We start from the raw sequence: 22,525 nt of genomic DNA, 5'->3' as shown, positions 1-22,525 counted from the left end.
GTGTTTGCCAGTCAGAGGAGACCATGTGGGTGAGTGTGCACAGGTATGAGTGGATACACAGTGGACAGTCCTCTGCAGCAAATCAGATATTTTTCAAATAATTCTAATTTCAGTTTTTTCTTCTTGATATGCATCAAGGACAATGGAGTTGAGTCTGGTTTTATAGCGCTCAAAGAAAAGCTGAGGACAAGTAATCCGGGTGTAGGGTGCAAATGATACATTAACTGGAAAAGGACATTCTTTTTTGCTCTAAGAATTGAGATGTGCCCATGCTGTCGGCCAGACACCTGTGTCTACCAGGTGCCAGCACTATAACCAGCAATAGGGAAGCCCTCATCTCAAACTTGGGAGGTTAAGCTCTTAGTAACTGAGCAACAGAGAACAGTTGAAGGTGTAACTCCAGTGCCAAGGTATGTGGCAAGGCTTAGAAGTATAAGGTCAGAGACAGACCTGCCCTCCCTTACAAGCCATTAGCTGAGCCAAGATGGTGGGAGGCCGAAGTATAGTGCTTAATTTTCTGGGCAATCTCACTCACACCTCCTTCTCCAGCCAAGAGCACACACCCAGAGGGAATTGCATGGGCCTGCCACACGAGAGCTCTGAACTGGCCTGAGACCATGCTTTCAAGTGTTTTCAAGTGTTCTGACCACAACCACTATGCCCTACCCAGTAGATAACTCCATGCAGTCCTGCCGGTGTTTCCCTGGTATTCCAATTTAGAGAACACCCTTCATCAGCTGCATGGAGGGCTTTGCCCGCCATGCTGGCTGATGATGGATGAGCCAGGAGCCTATGACCAGCTTGTCAGGGAGCTTTTCTGCAATACTTCTCTCTTTGCTAAGGCACACTTGGAACCTGGATTGGCGTGTTTCACTCTGCACTTCACAGCGGGGATACGTTGTCAACTGTTACTAGTACAGGAGGAGAGGCAGAAGGAATACGAGCTAATGGTCTATATTATTTTCTAGGGATGGCCCTGAACTCCTTCCTCTTCTTTACCTGTGCAAACTCAGTGATCATCATGTCCTACTAATTCCATCCCCTTAGCTCCAAGCTTCAACTCCTCATGAATTCCCACTGTCTTTATACACACAAGCAGCCTGAGTGTGGCCTCTCTGACTTCAACAGGGATTTAGAGGACTCTTTCCTCTATCCATTGCACTATATTCCTCTCCAGCTTAAAACCTTTCCATTTGTTGGCTCTCTGTGGACCATGAGAGAAAACCCAGTCTCTCAACTTGACCAATCAGCCTCTACAAGGCCTGTGACTCCTTGCCAGTCTCCTCAGGGAGCATACTCCCTAGCTAGTGGACTTGCTAGGCTCCTTCCCACCCCTCCCCTTTACATGAACTCTTCTATTCCCTCTATATTCTTGCCCCCAAATGCCTGGTAAACTTGTCTTTCAAAGTCTAGATGAAATGTCCTCCTTTGTGAGGTTATATAAAAACACACTCCTCTTTCCCCAGGCACGGTTGGTAACTTTCTCTCTGTGGTGGCATTTGTCACTCACAGTGAGTGGACTGCCTGTCTCCACTGGTGGCTATGTGGTTCCCTAGTGACAAGGAGTTCTAGTACCTACAGAATCCTCAGTGCAGAGTGCAGTACTGGTCCACAGCATGGTTTGAACTTTGGTCAAATCAATGTATCTCATTCATCCACCAGCCCATTCTGGCCTCAGTCCTCACCTGCTGGGTTCTCAGTGCATCCAGCTCTCTCTCCAGCCAGGTCCGCAGCCTCCGCTCCATCTGCTCTCGCTTCTCACAGGCAGACTGCAGCTGAGTCAGGGCCTGCTGCAACTTCTCAACTTTCTCCACATATGCTTGCTTCTCCCGTAACTAAGCAGAGAAGAATGAAAAAGAGCACTGAATTTAGCCCAGTGATTCCCAAAGCTGGAGTAGAGGTGAGTGTCAGCTTACCTGGAAATCGGATTTAAACTATAGGTGTGTATATACCCTACTTCTATCCCTTGTTCTAGGACTGAAAAGATCTACACAAAGGTCATTAGTTTGTTTAAAATGACCAGGACATTTGGAATTGAAGACCCTGGTGAGGCACCTGCTCTTTGTAGTCTATGCAGCTCTGAGCTCAATGCTTGGTTACTGCTTAATAATTACAGCATTTGCAGGCACTGGAAATGAGGTTAATAATGAGTATTTAATATCATGAAGAAATGTTCATTTTATAATGTTAAATGAGAAATCTAGAATAAAAATTACAATGCTATCACAATTATGTCTATAGATCCAAGAAAAAAAAGACCAGGAAAAATAATTACTGCATCAGCTGTATTTATCCATATGACAGAATAGTAATATAACTATCTATGACACAAAGGCTACTGCGGGGTTTGAGTCCCAGACCCAGAGGCCTGAAAAACATGCTGGGCATATGTGTGTGCATTCCCAAAAATCTCAACGTGAGAGATGGAGGAGAAAAGATTGCAGAGTGACTCTCCCCCATAGAGGGTACTTATTCTCTCTCTCTCTTTCTAGTGAGCACACATGCCCTCTAACAACAACTACAAGAAAGTTAAAATTATTTCTGTAAATTTTATATCAGGTATGGACTTAGGACTCCTCTTTCCCCAGGCACGGTTGGTAACTTTCTCTCTGTGGTGGCATTTGTCACTCACAGTGAGTGGACTGCCTGTCTCCACTGGTGGCTATGTGGTTCCCTAGTGACAAGGAGTTCTAGTACCTACAGAATCCTCAGTGCAGAGTGCAGTACTGGTCCACAGCATGGTTTGAACTTTGGTCAAATCAATGTATCTCATTCATCCACCAGCCCATTCTGGCCTCAGTCCTCACCTGCTGGGTTCTCAGTGCATCCAGCTCTCTCTCCAGCCAGGTCCGCAGCCTCCGCTCCATCTGCTCTCGCTTCTCACAGGCAGACTGCAGCTGAGTCAGGGCCTGCTGCAACTTCTCAACTTTCTCCACATATGCTTGCTTCTCCCGTAACTAAGCAGAGAAGAATGAAAAAGAGCACTGAATTTAGCCCAGTGATTCCCAAAGCTGGAGTAGAGGTGAGTGTCAGCTTACCTGGAAATCGGATTTAAACTATAGGTGTGTATATACCCTACTTCTATCCCTTGTTCTAGGACTGAAAAGATCTACACAAAGGTCATTAGTTTGTTTAAAATGACCAGGACATTTGGAATTGAAGACCCTGGTGAGGCACCTGCTCTTTGTAGTCTATGCAGCTCTGAGCTCAATGCTTGGTTACTGCTTAATAATTACAGCATTTGCAGGCACTGGAAATGAGGTTAATAATGAGTATTTAATATCATGAAGAAATGTTCATTTTATAATGTTAAATGAGAAATCTAGAATAAAAATTACAATGCTATCACAATTATGTCTATAGATCCAAGAAAAAAAGACCAGGAAAAATAATTACTGCATCAGCTGTATTTATCCATATGACAGAATAGTAATATAACTATCTATGACACAAAGGCTACTGCGGGGTTTGAGTCCCAGACCCAGAGGCCTGAAAAACATGCTGGGCATATGTGTGTGCATTCCCAAAAATCTCAACGTGAGAGATGGAGGAGAAAAGATTGCAGAGTGACTCTCCCCCATAGAGGGTACTTATTCTCTCTCTCTCTTTCTAGTGAGCACACATGCCCTCTAACAACAACTACAAGAAAGTTAAAATTATTTCTGTAAATTTTATATCAGGTATGGACTTAGGATCATGACCACCATCTTCAAACTCTTACCCTCAGACTTTATTTTCTTCTATTTCAGAGTTTGGCCCATGCTCATAAATCCCAGGCACATTTCTAACTTTGTGAGACTTGATGGTGCCTAAAATCAGGTTGAGGCATTTACTTAAGCTGGTCTTGGGTAAGAAGTCACCAGAAGCTCTTTCCTGCCATATTGTACCTGGGTGCAGTGATGCCACGCAGGTGGTTCAGTTCTGAGGTTAACCCACGATTACACTGGCAAGTTGCAACACACTAGTGGTTTAAGAGCTCACTGAGAAGTGAGATTTCTGACTTGCAGGCAGTGCTGCCATGAGCCATGCCTGTATCCTAGCCTAGCCTATCCAAGGCCACGGGAATAAAATGGAGGCACTTCTGATCTTTCAAGGAGGAGACAGTAACTTTATAGATTTTCTATATCAGCTTTCATCTGGCTTTTTCATTCATTGTACTTTTGATTGCTCAATTCAACTGAATAGTCTTTTGACGGTCTACTAAGTGCAGCTTCCTTTACTTCTTAAGGGCATCATCTGATCAAATATTTTGCATGCTCCCTTCACACACCACTTACTATGTCCTCCACTGTCTATAGTCTTGTGAGTATGTAGACATTAGAACTAAGTGTGATAAGATCTATTTCGGTCCCTGCTGGGCATAGTGAGCAGTGTGTCCCCAGTAGCTGGAAGAAGGCCTGGCATCGTTCTGCTTCCTTTCTCTTTGTATCAGCCGTAAGCCTAGCAGTGAATTGTGATGACGATTAGTAACAGTAATTATTTCTATCAGCCAATATTTGTGAAGCACTACTACACCAAACCTGTGTCTTATATGTAGGAGCTCACTTCATCTTCCAATTGTAAGACGTTAAGCCCTTTATTGTGACCATTGAAGAGATAGAAAAACTGGACTGAGAAGGTAAGTGACTTGCTCAGGGGCACACAGCTGACACACAGGGAACCTGCGACTCCAGAGTGTACTCTTACCGACCACAGTAATTATGGCAAGCTCTCATTACAAGTCTTCTGAGCTGAAAAAATACCCTTCGAAAGAAACTTCCATAAGAACAAGGAGAGGACCGAAAGCCAAACACACATGACATTTCAGAAAGCCTACATTCGACCAAACAGTTTACATAAATAATAATGGCAGAAAAGTCTCAATGGTGACTCTAAAGCCCTATTTGTCAAAGGGCTCCCATCTAACTTCTACTTTAATAGAAGTATTAAAACTAAAAGATTTTTAAAAGTCTAGTTTTCCAGGCTAGCCAGGTGGTGTGGTGGTTAAGGCAGTTAGAGCCCACATGGCCAAGTGCATGGTTTGAGTCCTGAACCTGGCAGTTTGGAAAACTCACCAGTGTGTGGACATCCATGCCCAGAATCCCAAAAGGAGAATGAAGGAGAAGGGACTATGGTGTGGCCATCCTCCCTGGGGTAGGAGGTAATTTCTCACCTTCCCTTTCTCTCTCTCTCTCTGTAGAGCACATGCGCCCTACAGACAAAAACAAACAAAAGAGTCTAGCTTTTAGCTCCACAGTTAAGATGGGGATTCAAGAAGTAAGTTCAGTAATTAACACTAATAAGGGGTTCTGGCCTCTTCTCTTCAAAACAGATCGCCTGTCCATAAGGGGCTTCTATGGTGAATGAGTTCTTGTTTAGTGAGTTCAAGGAAGATTCTCTGGATCCCTGTCCAGGATCCTCATGCTATTGATAGTATTAAAATTATACACAGGACTTGGGATTGCTGTTTAAAGGGCATCGAGTGGGCACAACCCTTGTTTACTTAATAATCTTCCTCTTTAGCTGTGTTATCCTTCCAATGGAGGCATTCCAGTTACCATCAGGAGATATTTTCTTAAGATGTTTTTCAACAATGACAGTTGTATGACTAATGACACTCTTACTATGTGCCAAGCACCAGCCTGAGTATTTATGCAGACCTTCTCTTCCACTAAGCTTCTACTCTCTAAAGTCGATCCTGCTCAGGTCAGCCCCCAGAACACAGAGCCAGCTGTTGCTGCTATGGAAACTGGAAGGTCAGGGTCTCAGGCTTCGGTCTGCTGCTGATATTTCTCCTCCTTTTCTGCCTCTTTGTCTACAGGCTGACACTCCGAGCTTAGATCTCAGAAATTGTTGTTCTACCTCCTCAGTCAGAAAGTACCTCACAAAACTTAAGCTAAAGGTTTGGCTTCATCAGAAACTACTACACCCATAAAGCTTGAGTAGGATCAAAATGCCCTAGATGGGAGGGTCACTGCATGGCCAAGCCAACTTCGGGAAACTGGAATTGAACACCACCCTCACTCCACCTCCATCAGAAGACTTTTGCCTTTTTCTACGCAACTGAGAACCCACAGACACAACAACTGAACCTTTATTTTTATTATTTTTTTAAATCGTTAAGTTTCTTTTCTCTATAGGCACTTGTCATTTCCAGTCCTGTCCTTTATTTCCGGCTCTGGACACTTGCCAATCGATAGGCTGTAGGTGGGACTCTGGGCTCAGTGGAAGTGCTTTGCTGATGGTCTTCACATGCGCCTTTCAGACTTTGCCTGGCTCTAGGATGAATAAATTGTTTCTATTCATTTTTGTTTGGGAGATTTCTCACATCCCTCCCCTGCCTCAACACCTTGGAATTGGCTCTGGTTCAAGTAGCTGGGTTAGGAATAGGAAGTGGAGGCCCTCCAGGTTCTGCCCACCCCATCCTCCTGGCCTGAGCTCACCTCCTCTTCCAGCTTGATGACTCTGGCCTGGGCATTGCTCAAAGCCTGGTCCAGAATCTCGATGTGTCTCCGATGGTCATCGCTTGCAGTCCGCATGGCCGCTAACTCCATTTCTAACTTCTCCTTTTCCTTCAAGAATTCTTTGTCTAGAAGAGAGACAAGAACAAAACTACCCCTTATCATAAAGTGTTCACCCTCTGGGCTCATTGCCAGCCTACATCTGGTAAGGATTAAAATAAAATAGCACACAAATTGTAGAGGGTAGAATTACTGCTTCTGCTCCCTCTTAATAGAAATAGTGTGTAAGGTAAGGATTTTCTCAAAACCACTGTTAACTCTAGACACATTCCAGGTCCCAGGTGCAGAGAGGAAGAGTACAGAAAGAACTAGTGAGCCCATATTCCTGATAACTCACTCCCTCCAGCACTGACTTTAATATTTCAGATTAATCTCATTCCCATTATTTTACTTTGTGCTCATAAACTCTCCGTTTCCATATTCTAAGCCTGTGATAAAGGACGAATAACATTAATATCAATATTACACTCATAGAAAAACAGACCAAGGTCCAGAGAGGTGAGTTTCATCTGAGGCCAGACAAAGGCAAGCCCAAGCCTCCAACTCTGGCTGGATCCTCCTCCCATGTGACTTGGCCTAATCCTCCTCCCATATGATCTGTCCCACATATTCTCCTAGACCTGTTCAAGAGGGAAAAGGACAATGCTCTGGATTTAGGAAAGTGACTTCTCCCTCATTTGGCCACAGAATGATGTGATCACCCCATCTTTTTGCATATGGGAGGTCAAGGCTGGTATGCTCTGCTGACCTCTATCCACCTTCCTCCAGGGACTTTGCTATTGTTTTAGCTCAGGCAGTCAGGGTCTATAGTGCCACGGGATGAGCAATTCTTACTGAAAACATTTTTCCTATTACAAAAGCAAGAGGTTTTTTTGTTTGTTTTTAAGAAAGAGATTTTTGCTATAGGGCATGTGCATTCACCAGAGAGACAGACAGAAAGCAAGAAATCACCCCCTGCAGGGGACATGGTCATGCCACAATCTGTCTCCTCCATCCTCTCAGGATTTTGGGCACGTGCACACACGCACTCGGCATGAGTTTTACGCCACCAGGTCTGGGACTCAAACGGTGGTAGACTACGTGGGAGTCCAGCAACATAACTATTACACCATCTGCTGGTTTCAGCAATAAATTTTTCTTTTAAAATAGTTTGAATATTTAATACATTTATAATATGGAAAAATTTGGATAAGCTTAATGTGTAAGAATAACAGCTTGGTTCAATAAACTACTGAAAGCTCTACAATAGAATAAGATGTGGCCATTAAAATTAAATAAGAATATATTAGTGACAGAAAATAGTTATTGAAAAAAGGTGGTTATAAAACTATACGCACACTATTCCATATTCATAGAAAATGAGGCATATAATTACAACAAAGCAGCAACAAGAGTAGTTAGAAATTGATTTTTATGTGTTCACACCATGAGAATGCTTCATACCAGATATCTTACTCCTTCTAGAAACCCACACTACAATACAGACAGCCCAGTCTGGAAGCTACACAGTGGTTGTATTCATTCATAATTTCATCCTATAGTCAGTTATTAATTTAGCAAACAGTTATCAGACATAAAAGACTGGCATGATGGGCTGTGAAGCAATAGAAAGAGTTTTACACTAAAGGAGCAGAAAACATGGTTTTGAATACAGGGCATGACAACTGAATGGCACTGTAAGACTGCAAATATCAGATAACAAAACCCACAATTTGAAAGCCAGAGGAGATCACAGGAAACATCAGCATCCAGTTCTATCCTCTTTGCTGCAGGGGTGAGGAAAGAGAAGCCTGGAGGAGTGGAGTGACGGCACTTGTCCCAGGTTCCAGTGCCAGCTGGGGCGGTACTAGGGCCAAGACCAGGTCTCCTCATGTCCCATCACAATGTCCTTCCCTTTTTTCCTTGAGAGGTTTTTGCTATAGGGCGCGTGCGCTCACCAGAGAGATAGAGACAGACAGAGAGACAGAAAGTGAGCAATTACCCCCAGGGGGATGACCACGCGGCAATCCCTTCTCCTCCATTCTCCTTTCAGGATCTTGGGCACGCACACACATGCACCCAGTGTGAGTTTAAGCCACCGAGTCCAGGACTTGACCCATCGTCAACTACATGGGAGTTCAGCGACCCAGCCATTATGCTAACTGCTGGTCCCTAAAGTCCTTCCCTCTTGACTGACCACCCTTGCTTTGTGAAACTATGTTGATGTAGCCAGAGGGCAGTGGAACAGCTTCTGAACTGACAGCTGAATGAGCAGACTTCTAAAGCTGAGTAGTGGCTGAGCTTCCTAGAAACAATGGCATTCCCTGGAAATAAAATGAGGCCACCCAAATCCTGATTCAGAGCAGAGCACTACTTTTGGGCACCTTCTGCCCCACTGCAGGAGCAAATTGCCGTCCCCCTCTTCCGCTTCAGTGGCATTTGAAATACTGCCTCCAAAACTTCTTCCCCATTCCATGGAAAACAGGCATGCCCGAGACCCAAACAATGGGTCAGAAGTAGCCTGAGCTTTGGGTCCCTCAATCCAACCCTGAATGGACCACAGTATCTCTCTGTTTCTGTGCGAAGTCACTGATGTTTTAGCACCCGCTCCCTGGTATTGGGCAACATCTCAACAGATATGGTGCCACTGGCCACGTGCAGGCTCTGGAGAGCACTCAGGAGTTACTAAGCAGGCATGCCTTAGAACAAAACACTGGATTTCAGAGCATCTACCTGGTATCAACCTAGGCAAATCTCTTTGTTGAGGGCAGTCAAGTACATACTGATTTTGATTAGAAGCAATAAAATGATAGACTGGACTCAAAAATAGAAGTCATAAGCCCAGCCTTGGGGCTCGGTCAGTAGATGACTAAAGCATAGCATTGGAAGGCCCATGGCCAACCATGGATTCAGATCCCCTGGCTGGCCTGAAAACATGCCGTGCATGTACACATGTGCTCAAGACCCTGACAAATAGAGGGCTGAGGGAAGGGGTATCTTAGTATGATAAGAATAGAAGCCACAACCAAAGCTTCTTGTGTTTTGCAAATCAATGATCACAATTATTGCTATGTTATAATGACAGTTATTTGGATAGAGTTCTGAATTAACAAATGTCTCTCTCCACCAAGGATTGGAGTAAATGCTTTTAATATCTCCTTGACAGACAGCATCAATTGTGACTGAAGAATGGACTTTAGCACTGGAAAGACCTGAATTTGAATCCTGCATTCTGCTCTTTCCCGTTATGAAGCCTGAGGTGAGGGATTTAACCTCTCTGAGCCTCAGCTCCCTCCTTTATGAAATAGAAATGGGGACATGCATATAAAGGTCGTTGTGATGACTGTTAGTGAAGATGATACATAGAAAGTACAAATGGACCTGAGTATTCAAGACTATCTGGTTTGGCCATTAGACATCTCCTGAGTCTATAAGAGTGTCTGACTCAATAATATTGATGAATGAACAAACGGGTCTCTGTTATACACCAAGTTCAATGCCAAATGAACACATCGTAGCACTCACTATCCATGCGCTCTTCTGGTGGCCTCTGCTACACAGCTTTCTACTCTACCTCCAAAGCCGCTGTTTATCGGATGGCTGGGATTGACTCTGGATCCCCTGGTTCCCTCTGCCCATGCTCCCTAAGCACCAACGTGAAAGAAACTATAGGACAAAGATGTGGATATTGAATAAAGGCCCCATTAGCTCTGGAAAGTTTTGTGGGCCTCTGACATTCATGGTCGAAACATCTTTGTCCTGAGTTTGGTGACTTAGGTTTCAGGCTGCAGCAAGATCTTTTAGTATCACTCACTGGCTCAGAAGGTCCTGGCCACTGGTAGGAAATACTCTTCTCCAACATGAAGTTTTAAAAAGTGTTCACAACAATACTGATTTCCTGTATTATGCTATTTTCCTTTATTTTAAGTTTATTGTATGAAGTAGGCACCATTACTATGTTTTTTAAGAGATATTTATTTAGTGGGTTATTTTTTCCTTTTTGTTTGTTTGTTTGTTATTGTTTTTAGGTTTTGCTATAGGGCACGTGTGCTTACCAGAAAGAGAGAGAAGAAAAGTGAGAAATTACCCCCAGGGGAGATGGCCACATCATAATCCCCTCTCCTTCAGTCTTCTCTCAGATTTTGGACACACATGCACACATGTCTGGCATGATCCTCAAGCTACCAAGTCTAGGGCTTAAACCACCCAGTCGACCATGTGGGATCCAGCACCTCAACCTTTATGCCACCTGCTGACCCTATTATTATTATATTTAAGTTGAGGCAAATAAAACTAAGAAGTGACAAGGAACTTGCCCACTGAAGTGATACTCACAGATGCAAGAGGCAGAAGTTTTGTCTATATCCTTCCAATGCATGTTCACAAAAGTGGTCCTATACTGCCTCCCCATGCGAGCATACATAGAGAGGAACTACAGAATAAGAGAAGCAGAGTAACAGAGAAGCCCCACTGCAATCTCGCTTATTACTGCACAGATTTAAGGATGTCAAGGGTCATATCATATTTTTCAAAACCGAGCAATTATATTTACATGTATATCCCTTTGTAGCTATTAATTAAGCATCCGGTATATGGAGAAATCACAGAGTATTGGTTAAAAGCATGGCTTCAGAGTCAAACTGCCTGGGTTCCTATCTAGATATACCACTATGGTTTCGTGACTTTGAAGTAAACATGCCTTTTTGTGCCTCAGTTTCTCTGCCTTTAAAGGATCAGAAAGTAAGTGCCTATTTGGAAAGGAAACAGTAAATAAATGCCAACTCTGCTAATACTGGGGTTATTACTGTTGCTCCAGGAAGTGTGATGAATTCTGGGCCAACAAGGTTAGCAGGACAAATATTCGGCTGTCTGGCAGGAAGGAAGCAAGGACACAGACAAAGGCACAAAACGAGTTGCTGTATCAGAGACAGGTGCTAGGAGAACACAGAGGGGACATCTACTTTAGGCTAGGAGGCACGGAGGAGGAGTCAGGCAGTGAGCCCACAAGACAAGCAGCTGTGTTCTCCAGCTCCTTGGAGACATGAGGACCCAGCTATGTCAGGCTCATCCTAAGAAGTCATTCCTTGGAAGATGCTGAGGGAGAATCCCATGAGTGAAACCACTGCATAGGAAGGTCCCTTCAGTTTATTATTAGCAACCCTTGGGATGGATCTTGATAAAGACCAGCTTCATGATGAGTTTTTGGTTGGGTTCCAATGTATATACTGAGAATTCCTAGAATAGGCATGTTGACACAAGGGAATTCTTGCCCAGAATGGTCTGTTTACTCGGTGGATATGAATTACCCTGAACTGCGTGGAGTAGGGAGTTGTTTAGCCTGATGGCTCTGGGCCCATTCGCACAGAAGGATGTCTGCTCATACACTGTTTATTCTTGAAACCACAGCGATGGCACAGGCTTTGTAGCAAGCCGATCTGGTTTGATTCTGGCACCTTCACATACCAGTTCATCTTGACACTTGACCTCTGAGACTCCAACTCCTCAAATGAAACTAACAAGATCTGTTAGGACTGTCAGTGAACATTAAAATGACTATTGGTAAAATGGCAACCATGGGACTTGGCCCACAACTGATTTTTGATAAATAACAACATGTACTAACATATGTTCCTGGGACTGGGCATGCCCTAGCACTGGGCCAAGAGCTTTACAACAGCACCTCATTCCAACCTCACACCAGCTCCTTTTTTTGTTTGTTTGTTTTGTTTTTGGAGAGGTTTTTGCTATAGGGCGCGTGTGGTCACCAGACAGTCAGAGAGAGACAGAGAGACAGAAAGCAAGAAATCATTCCCCGAGGAATCCCTTCTCCTCCATTCTCCTCTCAGGATCCTGGGCACGCACGCACACGCACCCGGTGTGAGTTTTAAGCCACTGGGTCCAGGACGCAAACTGAGGTCGACTACGTGGGAGTCCAGTGACACAGCCATTACGCTAACTGCTGGTCCCCTCACACCAGCTCCTTTTGACCATGAGAAAACTGAGGCAAAATGCCCATCCGCAATTCCATATGTGCCCACAAGTCTGCTTGCTTGAGGAAAAAGTAAAAGTAGATAGAAACTACAACTGGGCCCAATAATCATAGATGTTCCCTTTCCATCTTACCCTTCTCTTTTGCCATTTCTGGCAAGGCTCTAAGTGGATAGCCCATTGAACAGTTTCTACAATTACTAACATGCATTCCTTAACGATGAGGATACATCCCAAAAAATGTGTCATCAGACAATTTCACTGCTGTACAAACATCATAGCAGATACTTATACACACCTGGGTGGTGCAGCTTACTACACACCTAGGCTATAAGATATAGGCCATTATAACCTTACAGGACACCATCATATACTTGGTCTTCCACTGACTGAACTCCGTTATGCAGCACATGCCTATGTTTAAGCACTAAGCTTAACTGCTGGCTGAACCATGGGATGGTGGCCCCAGTAACTTCTGTTAAGAAATATTGAGGGTGGTACATAGATGGGCTCTGCCAGTGGGAATGTCAGGCCACTGTGTGCTGCTATTTTTTAGTTCAGTGCTCCAACTGATGGTTGGAGCGCATGAGGAGAGCAAAGCAATAACCTAAGTAGGAAATAATGTCCAGAGCTTTCCTGATATAATGTGTTTTTTGGTGAATTCTTCTTTAAGGTCCAGGGAGCTAGAGTGGTAGATGAGTCCAGCTGCTGCCAGCTTGGCTGAGGGGTGAACTAACTTACCGGAATGCTTGAAAATAAAAGATGGGTTGTCTCCCTTTTCTCTTTTTGCAGCTAAAATCAAGGCTCGACCCTTAACAGACTGGCTTTGGGGGAGGAGGAATTAAATTTATCTTGCAGTGAGTGTGTGTGTGTGTGTTGTGTGCATGTGAAGGCATTGAAGACTGATCTGGTTAATTCTGCTCAAGTTCCAAATCCCAAGTGTACCCATGACAATGCACGACCAACCCATTTTAGCACATTTCTGGATAGTCAGGTACCTCCCTGGCACTTCTCAATTAAGTCTCTTGTTGCCTTGGATATGAGAAGAGGGGGTGATGGCAACAGAGATGAAAGAAGAGGAGAGAGGACAATCTAAGAATCTTCTCTGAAATGCCAATGACTAGAAATCTCACTTTGACCAGTGAGATGGATTAAAAAAAACTTAATTTTATTCATTATTATTATTATTTTAATTTGATCAGAGAGAGCAATACACACACACACACACACACTCACACACAGAGGGAAAGTAAGAAAGCAAGCTGCTGGGTCCAGGACTCAAACCCATTGGCCATGTGGGAGTCTAGCACCTCAACCATCTTGCCACCTGCCAGCCCCCCACTTTTAAGGATATATTCTCCGAGACTCCTTAGTGAAGACAGCTTAAGAAATATTGCCATGGAAGAGGCCACAGACCAAGGAGAGGCTGAAGGAGAGGCTTGAGAGATGTTGCTGGCAGTGCCAGGGTCCTCTGTGTACCACGGCAGAGGCCCAACATCTAATACCAACGGATCACTGGGAGAGTTTCTCAAGGGGCACATGTTTCCTGACCTGGAATTCTCTATGAAGTAGACAACCTTCATGGTATTTGCTCAGCCAGTGCCCCATTTCAAAAGGCCAGCTACTAAAATCCCCCATTCACAGGGATGAGTTTTAGCAAGCAGGCACGCCTGCATTATAAAGTCGTTCCCTCCCACCCGCCCGCTTCATTACTCCCATTAAAAGCTGATCAAACCTGAAGGGCTGCTTGACCCAAGCTAGTCCAGTCAGCCTCTCATTTGGGAATTTATAAGTGGGAGCCTGGGAGATGTAGTGATATTGATATAGATACACAACCTAGATCAGACAAGGCAGCCATATTTCAGTATGTGGCTGGGGGAGACAGAAGCCTATACGGTAGAGAATGAAGAATCAAGCAGACGTATACAGGAAGATGGACGGGCATCTACGACAGGCAGGAGAGACAAAAACGGATGCCCACAGACAAACACAGACCCCCAAACTACTGGTAATGACTTGATTCTCACCGATTTTCCATTCCTGGCCACTAACCCTTGGGCAGACTGCCTGAACTTGCTGTCAGCAGCTCCATGTTCATATATACTTAAAAAACCAGTCTTTTAATTTGAGCTAAGCTAGCTCAAGCAGATTTTTCTCTTTGTAACAAAAAGATCACTAAGGTACTCACTCTTTTTTTACACCTCAACTTCCTTCTCCACCAAAAAGGGCTAGGTGCCTTGGAAACACCTGCATACAATGCAGACGAGACTAAGGACAATTCTGGTAACCAGAAATTTTTTCACAATGCTGCTGAAATGGACTCCCTCTGCGGAAAAGTTGTCTAAGTAACTATCTGCTAGATTCTTCCTCCCCAACATTTCTCCTCCTGTTTCTTCTTCCTCAAGGGTCCCTGGTACCATAATCTTGTAATACTGAACAGATGTTGGGGAGGATTCTGTGTCAAGGGTCAGGGGTCCTAATTTGCCTGCCCCTCCACATTGCAGTTTCAGAGTTAAACTGAGGACCACAGAAAGAGACCCTCCCCTCATGTAATCCAAACAGAGCCCTGTTTACATCATATGAAAGGTAGCTATTCACATGAGGCTTATTTGATGCAAAACAACATGAAAGAGGATTAACTTCTAAAAGCCACAGAATTGCTCATTAATTCGCAAATGGAAAAGTAATATAATACAATGCTGACCCCACAACCTGCTGGTTTGGTTTTCCATTGTCTTTTCATAATTTGCTGATACAGTTTCTCAGGTAAAAGGGCCTTGAGGTTTCAGGAAAGGGTCTTTAGCTCTGTGCAGTTCCTGCACTCCAGAGCAGGTTGCCATGGCTTCGCCAGGAAAACGCAGACACAGGCTGTGAGTGGGCGGTTAATCAGGTCTGTTACAAACACAGGAACGTTCCAGTGAGGGCCTGTTTTAAATGGCCAAGAGAGAACTGGTTTTAAATGAGTTCCGTAATAAGGAAAATTAAGAACAGGAGTTCAATCCAAACTCTGTTCTGCAGGGCTCTGGGAGAGGAAAGGGAGAGAAGGGCTGTTGGGGCCCAGCAGGGACGTGGGAAGTTGGGAAGACCACACCCCGGCAAACCGGAAATCTCTGCAGCTTCTGTGTGTTTTCATGTTCCAAGCAAGCTTTCTTTTGAACAAGAATTCTGAGTTTGAAAGCCACTAACTCAGATATTACAAAAGAGACAAAGATTTACAAAAATGGGAGAAATCTTTCAAAGAGAAGAATTAATATGGGAAGAGGTGGTAAAGCCTGAAATATGAAGGATTTATTTAAACTCTGTTGCCCAATACTATGGCAGCAAGGCCTACCTAAAATACTTTGTTTTCAAGACATCCCTAAAGACTACACAGGTTTCTCTCTACCATATCTGGGAGTGGAGTAGGAAAGCAGTTTTCTGACAAATCCTGTAGATACTGTGCCTTGAATTTCAAGTCCAGGGGCTGATGTCTATCTGTCTTATCCTTCTACTAGACTAACTTCACAGTAGGCTAATCTTCCTTCACAGTGCATCTAAACCCTTCCCTCTGTAGGATTTTAAGATCTAAGAAGATAGCTGGTGTTTTATATGGGAAGAGATATAACAAATTGAGGTAATGGCTTACTGAATTAAAGGATGCTATTGGCAACTGATCAAATTCTAACTCAGTCTTTAAAATAAAAATGTATAATGATCCAAATACTTCATATACTTATCACTGGTGCAAAATGAAGCCTAACCACAAAATCTTTTATTGCTGTAATGTAGAAAAACAACACATTTTGGTCTTAACATACTTATTATATTTTAATTACTTACATTTATCTATAGTTATTTGATATCCAGTGATTTTGAAGCACCCAAAGTAAAATGTCTCAGGTATGTATTAGTAAAATATTTATCTGAATACCTGTAAAAATTCTCTTAAATATATTTTTTTTCCTAATTTAGTCATTTGTCATATTGCATTGTGATTTTAGAAACTGTACTTACACATTTAGGTATAATTCAGTTTTTTTAAAAATTTATCTAGGTTTAGGGAACCAGCAGTTAGTGTAATGGCTATGTCGCTGGACTCCCACGTAGTGGACCACGGTTCACGTCCGGGACCTGGTGGCTTAAAACTCATGCCGGGCGCGCGTGTGTGCGTGCCCAAGATCCCGAGAGGAGAAGGGATTGCGGCGTGACCATCCCCCCTGGGGGGTGATTTCTCGCTTTCTGTCTCTATGTCTCTCTGTCTGTCTTGCGAGCGCACGCGCCCCATAGTGAAAACCTCTCCAAAAAATAAAATAAAATAAAATAAAATAAAAATCTATCTAGGTTTATTACATCTTGCAAACATGTTTGAATATCCACCCATTCACTCAGCTCAGCTTCCAAATGTACTTTTAGTCATATATTTTGTTTTACTTGAAGTAAAAATTTACTGTAACTTCTATACCAACTCTTAACATTATAGTAACTAGACAATGCATTTTAAAATTTTTTTTTAATTTGCTAGAGGGTATGTGTACTCACTGGAGAGACAGAGACAGAGAGAGAGAGAAAGAGAAAGTGAAAAATCACCCTTCCCCTACCATGGGGAATGTCAACGTTGTAATCTCTTCTCCTTCATTTCTCTTTTAGGGATTTTGGGAAGGGATGCGTGTGCACCTGACATATTTTTCAAGTCGCCGGGTCAGGGGCTGGAACTGTGTAGTCCGCCAGGTGGGATCCAGCCACCTTAACCACATCACAGGCTGACCCTGACAATGAATCCATAATGTTACAATATATAATATACAAGGCACTTTGGTTTTTATTTAGTTATTCCTGAGAGAGAGAGAGAGAGAGAGAGAAGCACCCTGGACAAGGGGTCCTCATGCCAATATATTCCTCCTGGCCCTGCAGCCAGCTTGGATCATGGGTGCACCTGTGGGTGTGCCTGGCATGGTTGGGTACATTAATGTGAACCCCAATCCCCTCCAATGGCCTCCAGCATTGTGGAGCGGCACCCCTACACTCTGCGCCACCATAGCAGGACCCATTTGGTTTTGACTGTTATACATATTCATGAATCAATTATAAACCCAACCTGAACACTTAAACTTTCTATTATCACCACAGAACAGAAGTTCTTTTTTGCCTTCTCTCTTTGTAATATAAAAAAATAAATAGCAGACACTTCTATTTTCAGCAATGACAAAGACCTAAGAGACAATCTGGCTCCCCATACATAAGAAAACCTTAAAACCTGAACAGAATATAAAGAGCAATGGTCTGAAGGTTCTGGCATGCAGACATAAGCAGACAGATCATGGTGGAGAGTACAGCTCACCTGAAAAGACAGGAAGAGTCACACAAACTGTCATTTCTGTCTTGGTAGTGGAGGTTGTTACTCTACATCAAACTGAATGTACGTTTTATTTACACTTTCATTTATTCTTTAAATACGTATTGTATCATTGGAAAGTCGTGACTTTTTTTGTTTTTCTATGCAAAAATGCATCGTGACTTTTCCAATGACCCAATACATTTGGGGGCTACAGAGTGGCACTGGGGTAAAACTTGACACTCTGGAGTTAACATGGGAAAGTCGCAGGTTTGCATACATCAGTCTGAGTACACGTAATCCATCCCCAGCCTCGGCCAGTCCTGGATCATGGGCACTCAGGTGTAGGGAGTACTCAGGCTCTTTGGACTTGAACCAAGAACCTTCCTATGTGGGAATGTCTCATAAAGTGTCACATTTTACCACTGCACCACCATCTGACTCCTCATTCTATACATTTTCTGTTAATTGCCAGAGGGCACGTGCGCTAGTAAGTGAGACAGAAAGAGAGAGAAACTTTACTATGGGCATAGTCACATTGCAGTCCCTATTCCTCTATTTCTCCATTCCGTCAGAATTTGGGGAATGTACACACACACACACACACACACACACACACACATACACACACACATCACACTCCTGGCATATGTTTCAAGCCATTGGGGTCAGGATTGAAACTCCAGTCAGCTGTGGGAGTCAGTTCCCAATTTCCAATGCACAGTGTTCAGCCACTGCACTACTGGCTGGCCCTTCATGAACTTTTTGAAGACTCCCCTTATATTGGGTTGTCAGAAAAGTCATGATGCATTTTTGCATAGAAAAACAGAAAAATTCATCATGACTCTTCTGATGACCCGATATAAAGTAATATGTATATACATATATTTGTTTTAATTAAGGCATCAATTAAGTCATTATTATGCGTGTCTATCTATCTGAAAATAAGTTTTTTAAATGGCTCCTCTGAATGACAGATATGGCTTACTTAACACCAAAGCCTGGCCTTAAGATAAAGTTTACATGGAGAAAATTGTTATATCTGTAGTAATGTGATTCATGCTAGAATTGATCAGAGAGAAAGAAATGTATCATCTGCAATTATATTTTCTCTCTTCTAACTTCTGTAACCCTTCTCATGATGATTTTTGTAACTTGCTCTCAACAGATCCCTTTTTTCTTCTTTCTACCAAACCACGGTCTTTGCAACCAAAAAGAAAATTAGCAGCAGATGCAAGCTTATTTTTAATGGTCTAAGACCAACTTTTCTAGACCTAAAACAAACACTGACCCTTCAAAGTCTCTGATTCCATTAAGATACAGCTGCATGCTCTTTCTACAATTTGTAATCTAAAAATAGTTTGAAAATTAATTGTAATTGTATAAGAAACCACATCATAGAGTTAAACATTGTATTCTGCCTATTTTTATTTTTATCATCCAAAGAATAAAAAGTCCAATTTTGCAAGCATTTTGAAAAAACGTTTTTCTTTTTAGGCTGTAAGCTCATTCTTATTTCAACAAAATAAAAAAAGAAATCTGGGGAGGTGGACGGTATCTGAAGAGAATAGACTAAATTATCAGACAAGTCCTTTCACTATAACTGACTCTGTTCAAAAATAGATATAGAAGAGGCTGCCTGTGGCTGCAGGCCCTAACAGCCGGGACCAGTTGCTCATCCCTACCCCTGCTCATCTCTGGACTTCAGGCCCTAACAGCCGGACCTATTGCTCATCCCCACCCCTGCTAGTCTCTGGACTTCAAGTTTGTTTCTTGGGACTTTAAGACGAATTTGTACCCCTCTCTACCTAATCTGGAGACCAGTTCAAGCCAGCAGCAGTGCCAGATACCAGGCTGCCTGTGTCTGCAGGCCCTAACGGCCAGGACCCATCACTCATCCTCTGCTCTTTCCCCATTTGCCTTTGGACTCTCAGAATCTTGAGTGTTTTGAATAGTACACGGCATGCGTTGCATACAGTGTGATTTTTTTTTTTTCTTTTCCCTTGTGGTGAAGCTTATTAGGTCAGTTGGAGGCTTACCATTCTTTAGAAACAGGGAGGTCTTTGGATCACTCAGGACCAGTGGCAACAGTGGTCCTGAGTGACAACAGATAGGCAGAACAGAAGAGAGATCACTAATTTTCTAATCCTGTGCACCTTTTAACACTCAGAGATACCTTGAAAAAGCTAGGAAGTAACATATAGATTACCAGATGACTAGGAACAATCACAGAGGCTCAAGAAATCTGAGCAACCAACAAAAGGCCTCTCCTCCAAGGGGAATTGCCAAGTCCACATCACCCACAGTCAATACAATGGACATCATGGACATGTTGGATAAGGAATTCAGAATATTTGTAGTGACCAAACTAACTGAGATGGAAGAGAAAAGAGACAATGAGCTCCAGGAGATGAGGAAGTCCTTTCATGATTTGAAAGAAGAAATAGACACTTTAAAAAAGAATCAGAATGTGATACAGGAAATCAAAACCTCCCTTGAAAGTATTAAAAATAGATTAGATCATGTAGAAGATTGAATCTCGAATGTAGAAGACAAAACATCTGACCTAGAAAAAAGTATCAAGAAGATTGAGAAAACAACCAAGAAAAATGAGGATAACATAAGAGGAATACTGGATACCATCAAGCAACCCAACATCCAGGTAACTGGTATCCCAGAAGAGGAAGAAAATAATAAGGGCACTGATAACTTATTTCATGAAATCATGGAAGAAAACTTTCCAAACCTAGAAAGGCATTCAAATATCCAGACTCAAGAAATACACAGGACCCCAGGTAGAAGCAACCCAAAAAGATCCTCTCCAAGGCACATCATAGCCAGATTGGCAAAAAACAACAGACAAAGACAAGATACTAAAGTTGGCAAGAAAGAAATGTCAAGTTACTTACAAAGGTCACTCCATCATGCTAACATCAGATCTCTCGACGGAAACAATGCAGGCAAGGAAAGAATGGGGAAATATAGTCAAAGCATTGAATGAAAAACAATTTCAATCAAGAAACTATACCCGGCAAGGTTATCTTTCATATGGAGAAAAAAAGATAAAAAAACATTCTAGGATAAACAAAACCTGAAGGAATTTACCAACTCCAGACCAGCTCTTCAAGAGGTTCTGAAGGGAGTGCTATACCAGGAAAACTAAAAACTCAGATGGACAGTTATAAAAGAACAAAAAGAAACCAAGAAATAGGGTCACTTAATGATAGGAACAGTCCGGAAATATTGATAATAACACTGAATGTCAATGGATTAAATTCTCCAATTAAGAGACAGACTAGCTGAATGGATAAAAAACAAAAACAAAAACAAAAACAAAACAAAACAAAAACCCAGAAACCCTCTATCCTGTTGCTTACAAGAAACTCACCTTAGGGATAAAGACTTACGTAGACTAAAAATCAAGGGCTGGAAAAAGATATTCCATGCAAATGGAAATCAAAAAAGGGCTAGAGTTATGATACTGATTTCAGATAAAACAGGCTTCAAGTCAAAGACTGTAAAAAGAGATAAAGAAGGGCACTATATAATAGTAAATGGGGCAATCCAGCAAGAAGACACAATGCTTATAAATATCTGTACCAAATACCTAACTCAGGAGCACCTAAATATGTGAAGGAAAAACTGTTGGAGCTAAAAGGAGAGATAGGGAGAAACTCTATAATTGCTGGGGATCTCAACACCCCATTACCTCCTTTAGACAGATCTTCTAGGCAAAAAATAAATAGAGAGATATAGGACCTAAATGATACTATAAATCAAATGGGCTTGATAGATATCTATAGAACTTTCCACCCCAAGTCCACAAAATATACATTTTTCTCACCCCAGCATGGAACCTTTTCGAAGACTGACCATATGTTAGGACTTAAAATAAGCCTTTACAGATTCAAAGGCATAGAAAATATATCCAGCATCTTTTCTGACCATGATGGGATTAAACTCAAGATTAATTTCAAGAAACACCCTCAAAAATACACAAACACATGAAAATTGAACAACGTACTTCTGAATGACTTCTTCACTACTGGAGAAATTAAGTCGGAAATCAAAAAATTTATGGAAACAAATGATAATGAGTACACAAGTTTCCATAATCTATGGGACATGGCAAAAGCAGTCATAAGAGGGAAGTTCATAGCAATTAGTGCACATAAGAAAAAGATGGAAAGGTGGCAAATAGATAACCTAACATCATGCCTCAGGGAATTGGAAAAACAACAACAACAAAACCCTAAAAATGTCAGGTGAAAAGAAATAATAAAGGTTCAAGCAGAAATAAATGAAGTAGAAAATAAATGAACCATACAGAAAATAAATTAAAGCAAAAGCTGGTTCCTTGAAAAGATTAACAAGATCGACACACCATTGGCTAGACTGATAAAGAAGACAAAAGAAAGAAACCAGATAAATCAAATAAGTGATGAAACAGGCAACATTACAACAGACATAATAGAAATACAAAATATCATTAGAGGATACTATGAGTTACTATATGCCAACAAACAAGATAACTTGGAGATGGAAAAATTCCTGAATGCATATAATCTATCAAGATTGAATCAGGAGGACATAGAAAACCTGAATAGACCCATAACAAGCCAGGAGATTGAATCAATAATAAATAACCTCCCAGTAAAGAAAGGTCCAGGGTCCTTATGGCTTCACTTCTGAATTCTGCAAAACCTTTAAAGAAGAGGTAACAACTCAAACTATTTCTAAAGATCCC

General features: G+C 42.3%; 1 protein-coding gene across 1 annotated transcript in view; it reads right to left on the bottom strand.

Moving 5' to 3' along the window:
- AMOTL1 (angiomotin like 1) overlaps positions 1 to 22,525 on the bottom strand; it is a 107,951-nt gene that overhangs the window by 15,449 nt on the left and 69,977 nt on the right. Inside the window, exons 8-9 of the mRNA XM_006162572.2 lie at positions 6,423 to 6,568; positions 2,808 to 2,957 (exon numbers count right to left, since the gene is read on the bottom strand). Coding sequence (XP_006162634.1) covers positions 2,808 to 2,957; positions 6,423 to 6,568 — 296 coding nt within the window. The remainder of the gene's footprint in view (positions 1 to 2,807; positions 2,958 to 6,422; positions 6,569 to 22,525) is intronic.

The sequence above is a fragment of the Tupaia chinensis genome, unplaced genomic scaffold (assembly GCF_000334495.1).
Source record: "Tupaia chinensis unplaced genomic scaffold, TupChi_1.0 Scaffold140218_1, whole genome shotgun sequence".
Lineage (NCBI taxonomy): Eukaryota > Metazoa > Chordata > Mammalia > Scandentia > Tupaiidae > Tupaia > Tupaia belangeri.
This window is presented reverse-complemented; position numbering and strand designations above follow the sequence as displayed.